Here is a 16923-nt window from a genome sequence, read left to right as displayed (position 1 = left end):
TCTCTCTCTCTCTCTCTCTGCCTCTTTGTTGTGTCCCAGGCATAGGAACAGAGGGAAGTTAAGTGACCTCGTAGCAGAGCACCTTGACCACCTGCACTACCTGAACGATATCCTCATCATCAACTGTGAATTCCTTAATGACGTTTTGACCGACCACCTCCTCAACCGTCTATTCCTGCCCCTCTATGTCTACTCTTTGGTTATCCCTGAAACGGTATGTTATCTTCCCCTGCATGTCTAAATAAATTAGGTTACACTGATGTTAACAGGTTTCATAGTGGGGGGCATGCGTTGTATAAAAGCTGCTTCCTCCGTTTCTTTCTAAATATGTTAACGTCAAATTGTTCACACATAATGTGTTATAACACCTATGCATGTATGTGTTTTCCCAAGAGCTAATGTGTTAAAGAACATGTCAGAGAAACTGTTTGTACAGCTTTATCTTAGTTTTAGCCTTAAATTGGCTAAAACATTTACAATTCAAAACTTAACAATTATTTTCATTTATTAATCTGTTGATTTCTTTTTTGATTAATCGGTGAATTGTTGTCTGTTAAATGTCAGAAAATAGTGGAAAAAGTCCATTACCAACAAGGTGACATCTTTAAATTGGTATTTTTCAGCAATATCCAAGATATTCAATGTACAATGACATTAAACAGACAAAAGCAGTGAATTACATATGTGGATCCAGTAAATCTTTGGCATGATGAATGCTCAAGACCATAACAGTGGTTTTGCACAATCAGCCAATTGAATCCCATGTGCCTAAATTTTCATTACTAACAACCATTCCCAAATTCATGCAAGTTGTACTGTCATTTTTAAATATGTTTTTCCTAACTTCCAGAGGCCCACTGGTTTAAGTCAATTTTAATACACTATTACAATCAACTTGCAGAGACTTGAAACTTCCTCAACACATCCAATACATCACAATGAAACACACATCCGCATTGGTTTCCGTTCAAGTTACTTAATTTTTATACATTTGAGTTAAAATGGTGGAGTGATCTGTGAATCCATCCTGCTGGTGGATTCACCACGGTTACCTCATAGTGTATCATTCATAAGCTATCACTGGAAACTCAATTAGGATTACAAACAATAATCAAACATGAATGTCATAAAAACTTGTTACCTGCGTTGAAAAATAACTAACAGCACTAATGCAAGGTGGAAACAGATAAAAGGTGGTTGGCTTAACATACAAAACCATGTACGGTCCTTTTTAAACTGTTAAATGATTATCAGACTATTAAATAATTCCAGCTCTATGCTTTGTCTCTCCTCACTCTCGCCTGTTTCTTCTCATTATACATTTCACTATTCCTTTCATTGTCTTATTTTCTTATTTTCCATTTCTAGGTTCTAGCTGTGGACCTTGTTTGATATTGACTGGCCTTTTTATTTTTTTCTGTTTCTTCAGTCTGAAGAGCGAAAGATTAACCCTCAGGTGTCCCTCTACCTGCTGTCTCAAGTAAGCAACATACACAACAGATGCTACTACCAGCCATCACCAAAGCACTGCTATATTTTAGTTTTGTGGTTTGATGTCAATCTGCCAAGTCATTCTGCCTATGCATCATATATTTATCCTTCCGGAAATAAGTTAAAAATGGAATATAAATTATTCTCAAAGAATAACAGGGTTCATACATTTAGAAAAACTTGGAGAAGTTATGGAATTTAAAAAAGGCAAAATTCCACTACTGGAAAAGTTTTTGGAAAAATAAAAAGATCAAGGAAAAGTCAAGGAGTTTTTTTAACACAGCATAATATGTAATTAATAAAAATTTGTTTGATAAGAAATGCATTTTATGTGGTCTTAACTTTAACGTTCTGTTCACTTCCGGTTCACTCACTTGCCTGAGGTGAAGTTGGTGTTGACTGAATTCAAATCTATGTTAAATTGAAATGCCAGGAAAGTTCCACTTTAACTATGTCTGACGTCATTTGGACAAATAAAAGACGTGGTTCAGGAAGATTCAAGACCCAATTAAAGACAGATGTGGACTATGTTCTGTCATTGACATCTCTAATTTGGGAGAAGAAGCGCTAGCTAGCCATGCTAAAGGCGCCAAGCACCAGGCAGTTGTGGCTGTGTGTGAAGGCTCGATCATGACCATCTTCTACCAGCTTCTTTTCTCCTCCAACAACGCCGACCAACGTTGCGCCGATTGCAGATTATTCCATCACAAGTCAGACTCACAGCACAAGACAAGAGAATATCTCCAATGTTACTAGACAAGACGCATTTAGGGCAAAGGTATTGTGGGCATTAAAAGTCGCGAACTCCCACTATTCTTTGAAATTATGCAAGGATGTCAGCGATCTTTTCAGCGTCATGTTTCCTGAGAGTCAGTAGGCAGCTCTGAGGGTAAACGTTAACACAGATTTTTATTCTTATTGTTTAATGTCGACTGACATTTTCAGGAGTACATAGTCATGGAAATTTTCCAAAAAGTAAGTCATGGAAAAGTATTGTTTAAAATGTATGTGTATGAACATACATGAAGTGAACTCTGTGTCCGCTACAGACACTTATTCAGTGGTGTTCCTGTAACTCAGCTACATCGTTTGTTGATTTTATTTGTTATTTTTTTTGCTTTTGCTTTACTTTTACATGTAAGGTATACCTGTGAACCAATGAACTCATTTAGCCTGCTTCAGAGTTAGACTTAAATCAAAAAAATATATTGACATGCAGTACAGTTAAAAGGGTAGTAACAACTAAGTTGACATATCTGTGGGGATAGACGTGGGGGGAAGACATTTTCAAAATACATTTTCAAAATACATTTTCTTGTAGACATGAACTTTACCATACATTTTTTCCACATATACTTCATTCAATTTCCAATTAACAGTTCTTGTTTTAAAAGATGTTTTTTTGTTTATTACTTTCTAAAATGTGTACATCTGTGTATTTTCCAGGTTTTTCTGATCATTCACTATCAGCCAATGGTCAACGCACTGGCCGAAGTTATTCTCAATGGAGATCTGTCTGTCTTCACCCCACAGACGGATATACACAAGAACACGGTAATGCTCGCTCACACACACACACACACACACACACACACAACATAATTATGCTATAGACACACACACACTGTGCAAACCAACATGAAAACCAAACACAAAAATATTTAACAGCACTCCCAGAACATCATTAAAAAAAACACTAATCTGCAATGCACACACACACACAGTATACTGTACATTGTGACAGAGTCACACAAGTACATATACACTGGAAGTACAGCGCACAAACAATAAATACACACAAGCACACCTACACAAGCAACCACATTGATACATGCCCATAGATACACACACACACACACACACACACACACACACACACACACACACACACAACAACACACAGGTTGAGTTCCAGAGGTGCATGTAGTGGTTATGAGATTGCGGGGTCATGGTTTTCTCCATATTCACCCACATCAAGGCAGCTATATGCTCATTATCTACATTTTTTTCATTTTTTTTTTTTTCATTTCCTCTCTGTCTTTCCTTGTTCATCTTCCTGCCATCTAAGCATTGGATTGAAACATTCTGTCTGCTGTCTCTCTCTGAATGTCTTTTCTATTTTAGGTGTTATCTTTATGTCCCTTTTTGGTTTTGTACTTTATTTCTCTTTCTTTTTATTTCTATCTCCCCCTTATCTTCCCCATCTAATTCCCCTCACCTCCATTCTATTCTCTCTTCCTCACATTTTCAAACACACACACACCACGCACACGCACACACAAACTCTCTCCTCTTATTTTTTTTTTTTTTGACCATCTGTCTGTAAAGGGGGGTGTGCTGAGCTAAGTGAGCGTTTCTGAGAATCCTTGTGGGGGGGTCCTGTGTGTGTGTGTGTGTGTTGTGTGGGTGTTTTGGGTGTGTGTGTGTGTGTGTGTGTGTGTGTGTGTGTGTGTGTGTGTACTGTAAGAAGCAGCCTACCTTTTCGGTGAATGTGAGTTGAGGCGTGATGTATGAACAACGTTGGTCTACCACAACAGGAGACAGCCAGACCCAAACTCGTATCTGCCAGCTATTCACTCAGCAGTGCTTTTCTACTTCTGCATTTTGTGTTCTTTAAAAGTGCCACATGTTTCTTTTTTAAACTTTACTGTAGCAGTTTTCCAGCAATTAGAGAAGTATGTATTCAATAAAAGTAATTGAAATTGTCAGAATTTAGGTTTTTCTATCAAATTAAATAAAGTACAGAAACAGGCTTGAGATGGTTTTACTGTCTTATGGCTTTTTAGAAAGGTAATCCTGCTCATTTTTTTGTGTTAGATCCTGTGTTCACTTTATTTGTTGTCCACTATGGCTTCCTCAGAGTCACAGCAGAATGTAACAGGGCCTATGACTTTTTCTCCATTCAGGAGTCAAATAATGTTGTATTATTCTAAGCTGAAGACTGGTTACTAATTCAAATCATGCCCTTTATTTTAACCTGCAGTGATGTGTATTTGTTTCCTTGTTTATTGCTTAAATTTGCCTGTAGCTGTTTTCAAACGCATGTTTTTGTTTATTCTGCATGTTTGCAGGCACATAAGACACCTGCATTTTGCAGAAAGATTTCTTGTAGAAAAAAGCCCCTGATCATGCTCCCTCTAATAAAAAGTTGTACAGAATTACTCTTTTTTTTATTTTTTATATATGCATGTTGGATTTTGAATATTAACTGTTTCCACTACATCAGATAGAACTGCTGTGTTATTATTTGATTTATTGTAGATGAAACACCACATAGGCATGGGCTCTGTTTATGCACAGGTGGTCAATTGGTGCTTCCTGTTTGTCTGTGATGTGGCAGGAAATTGGGTCACATGATGGAACACTGACAGAGATGGCTCACCTAACCTAAATCTCTTTCCTGGAATTATTTTTTTCTTTCTCTCTCTTTTGTACACATGTTTTTTTTTGCAAGTGCACCAGTTATACATGATGTCACAACATTTGCATGTCTGTACGTGTATCTACTGTATCTTTTTTTTTTCCAAAGCACATGCAGCTGTTTTAGTTGTGTGCATTTAAAGGTATATCTTTGACCTGCAAATGATGCCCTATTTCAATGTGCTGCAAGGTGTGTGTGTGTGTGTGTGTGTGTGTGTGTGTGTGTGTGTGTGTGTGTGGGTGTGGTTGTTGTGTGTGTGTGTGTGTGGGTGTGTGTGTGTGTTGTGTGTGTGTGTGTGTGTGTGTGTGTGTTGTGGTGTGTGTGTGTGTGTGTGGTGTGCGCCCTTACACACCATTCCTGACCTCCATTAATTTCTCAGCATACACTGAGAGTGTGAGCGGTTTACCAGAATATAGTCAGCTAACAGGTGCAACACACACACACTAATGCTAGTCTGTGGTTTATGTCTGACAGCATACACATTGTGTTTTTAGCAGCAACTACAATACAGATAATAGATGCATATGTCAATGTTTTGTTGGCTGGATACAGGAAGTACTTGAGATGTTAAGGCTTTTTACTCTATTATGCTTCAGGGTTGACTTAATCTGAAACGCAAACCATTAAAAACACATTTTAGTCTGTATGTTTTATCTTGTTATTCCCAGTTCAATAAAGAACACTCCTGGGAATACATACAGACTGAGATGAAATTAAGTTAAGTTTTTTTTGTGTTTATTCCTTATAAGACCACTTTTCCTCTTGTGACAACATGGAGAAAAGGCAAAGAGTAATGAATCGGTTTAGCCAAAGACTTAAACATAAGGTAAAAGTTTTGTTTTAGTGTGTATGCTGAGAAACTGCAACTATTTTTGGCACATAAGTAGGATGTGCCTACATCTTCTGAAACAATATACCAAGTGTACATTTTTGCATCGATGTACCCACGTGTTCACGTGTGTTTGGTGGTTTGTGTTATAAGAAGTGAAGGTAAAAGGGGCCACCTAGATTCACCTAGACTGGGGGATGTGGACCTCTCTGCTCAGCATCTTATCATTTACCAGCTGTTTCCTGTGTGCATATCTGGGTTTTGGTGTAGGTTTGAGGGCTATATGTGAGAAGTGGATTACTTCTAGTTCCAGTATGGTCTTACCGACGTGGCCTCAAAGCCAGTGATCAAGTGTGTGCATTTGTGTCAAGTGGTCATTTTCTCTGATAAAGTATATCGGGACGGAAGAGGTTTTTGTGTGATAACAGACTTTGATCAACAAGATGCAAGATGGAATTACTGTAAGGCTCTCTGTTTGTGTGAATGTGTGAAAAGATAAGGGCACATCAGTCATAAGTGTTTGCATGTGTTTTTATGCATGTTCATCTGTGTCTGGGTTTTGCATGCACTTCTGCCAATGATGGGTGGCAGTATTGCTACCTGGAAACAGGACAGTTAGTTTCTTTTAAGAATCCCAGTTCTATGTTTCTTTACTCCAGATTATCAGTACCTGACATTTTCTCATTTGTTTTGAACTATTATCTGCATTCTGTACACCGCACATTTGGAGGTTTGCTGTTGTGTTCCACTGTGTAACACTATGGATGTGAAAAACTAAGAATCAAAGTCACAGAACGGCCACTGCTTTATTTTAACCAAAAATATCTTTGAAAGCACATTATAATTAGTAGTAAAAAAAATTTTAAGCAGCTACAAAACATCAGTTCTTGTGGTATATAGCTGGACTGGAGTATGTGACAAGTTGGCTATTCGCTAAAAAAACCTGCCCATTTCTAGCACTTAAGGTAATTGTTATGCACTGCTCTTGGGTTGTGACCCAGGTGATCTTTAAATTGTCATGACCAGGGATATACCAATGTTGACTGGCTTGGTTTAAAATTCCAAAAATAGGGTTGAACACTGATCAGACAACCTTGGCCCAAAACTGGTCAGCAGCATGAAAGAGGTGTAATTTTCACTTCCAGGAATGTGATGTCTTCCCAATCTCAACCCCTTGCCTCTCTGTCCTTCTCTAACCCCTCAGGCCAGTGCAGGAGGTGTGCGTTGCTTCACCAAGCCCCTGGAGTCTCTGGAGCGCTCCCTGGAGCTGTCCCGCCACCGCGGCCGCAAGAGAACTCAGAAGAGGCCTAATTACAAGAACCTAGGAGAGGAGGAGGATGACGAAAGAGCTCGGGGAGGAGGCAGCGGAGGAGGAGTAGAGGAGGGCTGGGACGACGACAGCAGAGGAGGAGAGAGGGAGGGAGGCCGAGAGAGGGAGAAAGGAAAAGGTACAGAGGGAGTAGGAGGAGGGAGTTCTAAGGGAAGCAGAGCGAGTGGGGAGACGGCGGAAGGTGAGTGTGTGTCTCATAGGACACAGCAGTACAGGACTGTTTGTCAGTGTTTCTTTACTCCCATCAACAAGACACAGTCTCCCATGATGCACCTTGGTTACCCAACAGCCACCACAGCAGCAGTCCTTGTCTCCAAACAAACAAAAATGAACTTTCAAAAACAAAATAACTAAAAACTGAATTTTTACTCTAAATGTGCTCTGCTTTTTTTGCTCTTCATTTTGGGTGCTAAATTTAATGTGCTGGTAATGTTATCTCCATGGATTTACTGTTTATTGTTTGTCAGATTAGCCGACGTAAAACAGTTGTCAAGTTAAGAACGTGCTTGATTCCTGAAAAAGGACGTGTTGAAAACAGAAGAGTTCAAATTTAAGCTAAAACAAAATGCAAAAGCAGAAAGAACCTAAATATAATGGAAAATTCCTTTTAGGCTAGTTTTGAGATGAGGTCACCTTCTTTCAGCTGCTTCCTTTGTTTGGCACCGTTTTAATTTCCCCATGGCTACCACTGTCCACATGTCCAACAAAATATCCATGGCAGCAGCTGACTGTCCATTTCCACGGTGACACATCCATCCTGTGCTCCTCACCTCCGCCTGTCTCTCACTCCTGCTCTGTGTGCATGTTTGTGTTCGTTCGTGTTCGTTCGTGTGTGTTATGTAAAATCTCACCATTTCACTCCTCTGAAAGGATTCCTTCTTTATTACTGACTGAATAAACTCTTTTTGCAGAGAGTCTTTGGGCAGGGGTACACAATCGTCATTGCTTCAGAAGAATTTTTTTTTTTTCTGTACAGCATGGGTTTTAACACAAATAGCAACGTGGGCTGCAGATGGAACATATAGTTTCAATATGAAACATGTACCATTTGGGGTGGAAAAACAACACCCACCCTATTTAACTGATTGATAAGAAAAGAGATAAATTAAGAAACTTTTTGACACATTGATAAATTAGACATACTTTGTCTGATTGATTATATTTTAATTTGATCCTTACATTTTAAGGCTATCAAATAAGGTTTATGCATTGAAAATGAATATTCTGTTCCCTAATCAGTAGTAAGCAGATGCTGTTGGCATGAGTTGCTCATCTTTGTAGCCTCAACAAATTCTATCATTTTTTTGATCCAGTGGAGGATGAGAAGGAAGCACTTCAGACTTTACATTCATATTCACTGGTGACAACCGCTCATTTCTGTCTTCATATCTATGATGGGAGTTTTTTGCTGAGGATGTGTGATGTGAATGTGAAAAGCATGCTATAAAATAAAATTCACATTTATGGGTTTTTATGCAAGTAAGTACAACATGTGTTTGTGCGTGTGTGCTTGCGTGTCTGTGTGTCTGTGCGTGCAGAGATAGAGATGGTGGTGATGGACAAGAGTAAGGTGTCAGAGCTGACGGAGCAGAACATCACTGATGAAGAGAAGACAGCTGCAGCCACCCGCACACACACACAGAGGAGCAGGTACATGGACACACATATCTGAACACACCAAACTGTTAGATTGGAAAGAATGAATAAAAGGAAAGACAGAAGTGTTTATCAGCTGATGATATCCTCTTTCCCTCTCTCTGTCTCTGTAGACCATTCTTAGACATGGTGTACAGTGCTCTCGACTGCACCAATGATGACTACCATGCCCTGTTTGTCCTCTGCCTGCTTTATGCTGTATCACACAGCAAAGGTTGGTCTTTCTTTTCATTTAGTGGCTCATTGGAGAAATGAAGCTAGCTGGTATCCATATTGGTGGCCAATATACATGTAGACTGTGCACAGCTGCTTATATTTCTAAAAACAGGATTTGACTGACTTAACAGAACTTTAAAGTTTTGTTTCAATTGGGGTGTTTTTGGGGCAAACTGTTTTGTACTTTTCATGCCAAACTGAATCTGCATGCATGTCCATTCATCTGTAGGTATTAACCGAGATCTTCTGGAGCGTCTGCAGTTGCCAGTTCCTGACCAAGAGAAGAGCTCTTACAGCCTGGTGCTGGTAGAGAGACTGATTAGAGTTATGAGCCAGGCATCACAGCCAGGTAACACGCATGCACGCACACACATACACACACGCCTGCCTGCCTTTTAATATCTTAGTTATCAGATATTTATTTCCTTTGCATGTTTTCAAACTGAACATAGGAATATGGACACATTCTTTCAAGCACAATAGATACTTCAAGAATTTCTTCACAAGTGAATGTGAATGAAGTAGAAGATGTTAAACTTGTAGCTTAAAAAAACGTGTACATCATAAACATATTTTGGTCCATTTAATACATATCTGTGTGTGTATGTTTGCGTGCGTGCGTGTGTGTGTAGATGGTAAAGTGCGTCTAGCTACCCTGGAGCTGAGCTGCCTTTTACTGAAGCAGTCTGTGCTCTCTGGAAACCACTGTATAATCAAAGATGTACATCTGGCCTGCCTGGAGGTACAGCACACAAAAACATGTACACACTACATCAGTACTCATACATAGTCCTGTCATAGATCACCCACACAGAATCAATACTCCCACAAACAGGCATAACGTATGTCATTAATCATTGGGTGTGGGATCTTGGGTCATCCGTAGCAGTAAAACAACCCCTTTTACATTTAACTCTATCACTTCCTTTGAACCTGTAGCTGCAGGGTTTCTCAGTGAGTGCTACTTTGAGGTAATAACCTAAGATATTGTTCAGCAGGGAGAAGCTGGACCACCCGTTTCCTCTTTTACAGCATTTTTCTCAAACCTCACATCTTATCTCATTAACAGGCTTCTTCTCCTCATTTATTCCCTCTGACTCCTCTACCTCTCTCTCCTGCTACCCGCCCTGACTTGCACAGCCCTTGATTTGTCTTCCTTGTCCTTCTGAGAATTCTTTTTATTTATCACTTCAGTGTAATCCTTCAAACACTCTTTCTTTGCATTCCTCTTTTCTTATTTCACTGGAGTTACATGAAGTAGTTTTGCTACTTTTTTGTGTGGTGTTTTTTGCTGGGATTTCTTTTTTTGTATTTTTAAATTCCCCATCGATCTGATTGAATTAAAAAAAAAAAAAACTGACCATGGTCATTTAACTATAAGTTTTTTTTCAAAGCCAGGTTTTACCCACTATTATTAGTCAGGTTAATGTCATTGGTGGTTTCTGCTTGAAGAATTTCCTACCTCTGGTACAGCTTAACATAAATGAAGACCCCATTTCAATCGGGACTACACTTCTATAGTTGCAGTGGTAATGTTGAGGGTTTTTCCAGCAATCATAATAATTATTTTTAGTCAGTTTTACTCATTTATTTGTTGTGACTTTTCATTGTGCTATTCATTGAAGTCCCAATTCCAAAGAACTGACCTTACTGAACTACTACATCCTTACTGAAGTCAGCCCTTATCCTGCTAATTCTCTTTCTGCCCTGCTGTGGGGAAAACACTTGACCAGTCATGTTACTAATGTCTGCAATTCAGTGTTTAACAAACACAACTTCACAGTCCAAACTCCTTTCCTTCTAGTGTTATTACAGGAACAACACTGGCTGCCCATGACTATCCTACCTCTAGCTCTCTGACACATGCTAGAATGGGTAAACCAGGGATGCATTTATTGCAGTAAAAGGAAATTACTTTGGATAACCCAGTGCAGGAGTGACATCATTATTTAAAAGTTACAGTGAAATCAGATCTGAGGGGGAGAGGGAGGGAGTATAGTATATATGAACTTTCTGTAAACTGCTTTGGCAACAACATGTTTTCTTTGTTTATGGGAGAGAGAGAGAATAAGGCATAGGCACGAAGGGAGGGCTGGGGGGAAGAATTGGATATACATACAGTATATTTACAAATACACAGTTTTTATAGTTTAAATAAATAATTCTATATTTTCTTTCTGTTAATGTCAGTTCATGGATTGAAGTATCCCAGCGAGGGAAGGCTGTGTTAAGGCCAGCGCTTCAATACCTTTTGCATTTTTATAACCAACTCTATTCCTGGCAATTATTCTAAGAGTTCATTGTTTGAAAAGACACATTTAATGAAGATGTTTAACTTGTATCAGATGAATGATGGCTCAGACTGCGTTATTGCAATTTTTCGTTGTTTATACTTTATGTTTGTGTTTGCAGGGTGGTAGAGAAGAAAGTCTGCATTTACTGCGGAGATTCTACAAGGTGAGTGTACACTGAAACACACTCTGGCACACACTCTTTAAGATAACCAGTTATTTATCCACCCAATGCGCGCACACACACACACACACACACACACACACACACGCAAGCACGCACCAGTAACCTAAATAAATACTTTTCTCCTATCTACCCACACATACACTGTATTTAACCTTAAACCTCGGAAGGACAAGTGAAGCAGCAACTGACAACTGGAAAGTCAGTCAGAAGACAAGCAAATTATATTAATGCAAAATATGTTGCATTCTGCTGACTGCTGTAGCACAATAGAATTTAAGCTGACAGTGATACCATAACAAACTTTTCTGTTCTGGCTGCTAGGACAGAGACAGCTGCTGGGATGAGCAAACAATCAGGAAAAAAATAGGTTAGGGAGAAAAACAAAGAAAAAGATTAAAGAACCAGACAGGTAAACATACAACATGGTGTTGCAATCAGGTCTTCTTGAGATGTGTGTCACAACAAAAGCTGGAACACAATCTACCTGTTAAGGTTCTTTTGTCTGCATGTGTTTAAATGTATCAAATTATTATAACTGAAACCATTTCCCTGAAGGTGTAATAGGCAGACTGAAAGTGTTTCCCATGTATACAATACAGCATCATATTTATACTGTTGGGCAAAATGTTTTCAGAGCAGTCGATGCTTTCTGTTTCTCTTTGAGTATCTTTATCAGTTTTGGAATCAGTCACAGGAGTAGAGTTTGGCTGACTTTTTCACAATTCAACCAAATGGATCATCATCAACAAAGAGAGTGGAAAAGGTTCTATGTCATCATTCAGGAGAACTTCAATGCAATCACCGTGCTGACTGCAAACATAAGCTTTGAAAAAAAGAGGCTTCCTGATGAAAGAATATGGTCATCACGTAGAAATAGTAGCTGCTCTCTTGTTAACTAGCATTTTGTTCAAAACTGGTACTATCAAGCAGGTTGAGATATAAGTTTAAAATGATTTTCAAGCCCTGCTTTAATTAATATTTCCTCTCAAACATCAAGTGGAAACAACTTTGAATGATAGATCTCATAAAATGAAATGGTTATTTGATTTAAGTATATTTGGATTAAATAATAAAATGATGGTTAGTCTGACATGAAACTGGTTGAAATTGGATGTCATTGGATGTTTATATTGAGAAATATTAAACATATTTTAAGTGCTTCATATTGTAAATAATGTTTATCTTTACTCATTGAATTAGTTTTTCGACCATATGATTACATTTCCATTTAGCACGTCATTCTCCAATTCAATAACACTTTTATGTCAGTTAAGTAGCCTCACGCAAACAATGATATAATAATAAACTTTTTTTTTTAATTTTAAAATACTATTTTACAAATGAAAAATTTGGTTGCTGCTTTATTTACTATTTGGTTTTATTTTAACTTGATCATCAATACAAGTGGAATATTTTCTCCTAGACGTACAGTATCCGTGTGGTTAGAGGAACACAATGAGCCGATGAGTATGAACACATTAACCATGACTATGCCAAACTGTGCGTGTCAACACAACTTGTCCTATCTGTTAAGCATTTCCTCTTTTGTTCAAAACATCAACATTTTGTTGATGGAATGTCTTTCAAGAATTCATCTGGCATCTGGTTTCACTTTATGCAAAAAATAGGTGAAACTCTGAGCCTGAAAGCTTATCTAAGTTCACTATAGATGTTTTGCCCACACATTCTCTGCCTTATCTTTAACTGGCATCCAAATTGATAATGTCTTCACAGGGCGATGAGATCTTTCTGGACATGTTTGAAGATGAATACAGGAGCATGACGGTTAGTTGGCCTTCATTTAATATCTCTGTTGTTTTTTTCTCCTTGAAAAATGTAACATGAATTACCTGAGCTTCAAAATATATTCTTGATGTTGCAAATATTTGTGCGGGTGCTGTATGTCATGGGTTTATTTGTATGTTGAAGAGTAAACCCCTGAATGTGGAGTATCTAATGATGGATGCCTCAGTGCTGCTGCCACCCACCGGTACCCCTCTGACTGGCATTGACTTTGTCAAGAGGCTGCCCTGTGGAGACATGGAGAAGACACGCAGGGTACGTCCACACACTCAACTTGAGCTCAGTTCACATTGCAAAAAAGTTTGAAATCAATAGCTCAAATACAACAGGTTGTTAGATTCCTGGGAAGTCAGGTCTTGTAGTTGAAATATGAATTATGGCTGGCTTAAGGCCACATGTAGCAGAATTATTTTTACTTAAAGGAATACACCACCGTTTGTTGAAATAGGTTTATTCACCGTCTTCTCTATATTTATATAGGTGGGCAAATGCATCTTCGTGTCGTTGCATGCATTGTCTTAGTCCAGCAGCGCCGCCGCTAGCTTAGCGTAGTGAATGGAATCCTATGTGGCCGGTTAGCATGTTGTGAGTGAAAGAAACCCAACAACAACAAAAACAAAACCCAATTACTTTTTCTGCCCTGCGTATTCTGCGTAAGACTAAACTATTTCCTAGGCAGATGTTGACTTTGGGTAGAAGTAGACTATAGCCGAAGCACTGCTACTTTGGGCACAGAGATACCACGCAGCACCTGAAAACCCCCAACTTCCATCAACATACCGGCGTGAATATTAGCTGGCTAGTTTTCCTACATTAGAAAGTGAATGGCAATGCCCATGCTGGATTTGTGAGTCAAGATCCAGAAGCATAGCTCTACGAACCAGAGTTTTCAGAAAAGCAGCTGCGTGCTTTTGAAATAGAACAACAGGAGGAGGAGGTTGCGATCGGTCAACAGCCTGAGGACGTGAGGATAAGAGCCAACACGATCTGGTGGTGTGAGTGTGGGGGAATATGCCAACATATGCCAACTAAAATGAGTTTCCTGCAGTTGTGTCACAGCTACTAAGGATTTCTCTGTGTTGATCCATCCATCCAACATTTTTTTTGGTGCAATAAACTCAACTGGAAAAACGCAGAATAGACCCAATAAACAGCTGTCCACATAGTAAATTATTATTGTAAACATGACCCATGGTTATTTTACGGGATAGATCAATGCTTATTAGACTTGTACTCGCACATAGTTGCTGCGTGATATCTCTGTGCCCATGTAGTAGTGTTTCGGCTGTAGCCTACTTCCACCCAATGTTGTCCCAAGTCAATATCTGTCTAGGAAATAGTCTAGTCCTAATCTGCCTTCATATTTGTACTCGTTGTGACTACAAAGGCCACACAAAGTAATTAGGTTTTGTTTTTGTAGAATGGCGGCCCTCCAAAGCACAGTTGAAAGATATAATGGATTATCCCGATTCTGACAGTGATAAAATCATTTTCTGATGTTGTTTTTTGTTTGGGAACTCTGCACAGGCAATCCGTGTGTTCTTCATGCTGAGGTCCTTATCGCTTCAGCTTCAGGGAGAACTTGAGACGCAGCTGCCTCTGACCAGACCCGAAGACCTTATCAAAACTGATGACGTCTTAGACCTCAGTAAGACGCACACAGTAAAAAAACAGAAGCATACTGTGTAATGCTACTGGACAACTGACATGCTTATTTATTTATCATTTTTACACTTTTGGAAAATAGAACCAAATTTCAGGGTGGGGCACAATAAAAGACTGAATTACAGTTTTTTTCGTGGGCACAACTAGAGCTACATGAGCAAAATTCTAACTACAGTCGGCACTACAGTCTCCTGAACTAAACAGTTCACATCAGCTGCAAAACTCATTCCAAGCAACACAACTCTTAACACACGTCTCAAAACAGGCTCAGTGCAGCAAACATTATGCACAGATCTCACTGAGAAAACACACACTGTCACTCAGAACACACTTAGAGTAAAAACACTAGCATCAAACACCACTACAGATAATACTTTCTCATCTTTACAGTTTGCACAATTTGAGTGACTTCACACTACTCAATAGTTTCTTTAAAGAAAATATCTAGATTGTATGTCATATACCAATTTGTGCGTAAGGTAAACAAGAAGGAACGGAAATCAGAAGTTTGCTTCAATATAGTATTTTGTCTCTAGTAATTTATGGAATTACTCGAAACAAAACTAAAGTTACATTACAGTAACAAAGAATAGTGTGACTAATCCTGCCTCTCATCATGGGGCAAGGTTTCTTCATCACATTGGATGTTTGCATCATCTCTAAATACTGATGGATGTGGTGTTTCCATTGCTTTCATCTCCATTACTTTCTGAAAAACAGTAAAAATGCAGTTTTACTTTAGTAAAGGTACGGTGTGTATGTAACCTCAGACATCTGACCTGGACATATTGGTATCTTTGCTCTTTACTTGTTTCTCTCAAACGCTACAATGTATAATTGTTTGTAATTATTATTTGGTGTTTATATACAAAAAAAAGTAAATGTTCAACAACTAGTCTAAAACAAGACACCTGCTTAGTCTTTCAGCTAAAATTACAATCAGCAGTGTTTGATAGGCACCAGACTGAAATCTATTGCTTTGAATGTTTAGTTAACAGTTGTGAGAGCAGTGTGTTAGCATTTGAACACAGTGCTGTAAATCCACAATGTTGTGCAGGTCATGATTAAAGCCATGGCATAAGTGTGTAGAGATTTGAAAACAGTGTTCAAGCAATGAAAAACGAACTAGAGTTTGGTCCACATGAACTGCTGCTGTGCAGACTGTAAGTGTCTGTGTGTTAGTTACAGACACTTGCCTGTTCAAGTACAAGAGCATGAGAAAACATAACTAACCGCCCCTACAGTGTACAATTCATTAATTCTTGCTCCGTCTCTCTGTCTAACACACTCACACTCTTTGCAAAAGACAGCATTCGATCTACAACACAGACGTGTGAGTGCAATGTTAACAGTATCAAGACACATGACTATGCAAATATTCACAACCACAACAACAGAGACGATGTACAGGTGCACAGTTTCCCACACACTGAGATAACCGGAACACTCTTCTCTTACTGTACACAGGTGTGTAGATGATGGTAAGGAAACTTGCAAGTGGTTAGCTCTATGACTTGCAGGATATCACAAGCACTGCACAGTAATGTGAACCGGAGTTAAGACTGGGTTACACACTTAGTTCACAAAGTTTGCAAATCAACAAACCAAACAAATGTAAATATATGACTTTCTGCCATCACAACCTCACAACATTCCACTTCTCTGTATCTAACAAAAGGCTACAACTCAGCTACCTACCAAGAGTGACTTGTTGTTGATGTGTGTGTTAAAATGTAATTAGAATCAGTGTTTATCTCACATGGGCTGTACTAGGGTGGCTCGCCCCAGTATATTAAAGGATAAACCTGGTTTCATTTTTATCTCTATATGTCTCTATGCTAAAGACCCAAATTGGACTAAGGGAAGAAAGAGTTCAGTTCCAGGAGGGCAACCCCAGAAGCATGTGGCAAAGTCTAAAAACTATGAAAGATTACAAGCCCTGCCAATCCTCCTTGTCAAGTGCTGATGTGTCTATAGCAAGTGAGCTATACAATTTGTGTGCTTGCTTTGAGGCCATCGGCAGCCAAAAAGTAA

General features: G+C 38.9%; 1 protein-coding gene across 6 annotated transcripts in view; it reads left to right on the top strand.

The window, feature by feature from the left end:
• clec16a (C-type lectin domain containing 16A) overlaps positions 1 to 16923 on the top strand; it is a 49555-nt gene that overhangs the window by 11901 nt on the left and 20731 nt on the right. For 4 of the 6 annotated variants that reach the window (XR_004335329.1, XM_032537654.1, XM_032537656.1 and 1 more), the window contains 12 exons: positions 40 to 214; positions 1430 to 1480; positions 2938 to 3045; positions 6946 to 7252; positions 8610 to 8721; positions 8841 to 8941; positions 9173 to 9292; positions 9576 to 9685; positions 11356 to 11400; positions 13156 to 13206; positions 13351 to 13479; positions 14752 to 14872. Coding sequence is in view for 5 of the 6 variants with exons in the window: in XM_032537654.1 (XP_032393545.1) it covers positions 40 to 214; positions 1430 to 1480; positions 2938 to 3045; positions 6946 to 7252; positions 8610 to 8721; positions 8841 to 8941; positions 9173 to 9292; positions 9576 to 9685; positions 11356 to 11400; positions 13156 to 13206; positions 13351 to 13479; positions 14752 to 14872 (1430 nt within the window). In the remaining variant the exon portion in view is untranslated. The remainder of the gene's footprint in view (positions 1 to 39; positions 215 to 1429; positions 1481 to 2937; positions 3046 to 6945; positions 7253 to 8609; positions 8722 to 8840; positions 8942 to 9172; positions 9293 to 9575; positions 9686 to 11355; positions 11401 to 13155; positions 13207 to 13350; positions 13480 to 14751; positions 14873 to 16923) is intronic. The other 2 variants (XM_032537657.1, XM_032537655.1) reach the window with 1 other exon arrangement.

The sequence above is a fragment of the Etheostoma spectabile genome, chromosome 15, assembly GCF_008692095.1.
Source record: "Etheostoma spectabile isolate EspeVRDwgs_2016 chromosome 15, UIUC_Espe_1.0, whole genome shotgun sequence".
NCBI classification, from domain to species: Eukaryota; Metazoa; Chordata; class Actinopteri; order Perciformes; family Percidae; genus Etheostoma; species Etheostoma spectabile.
The sequence above is the reverse complement of the archived record's forward strand: the minus strand, read 5'-3'. Positions and strand labels throughout refer to the sequence as shown.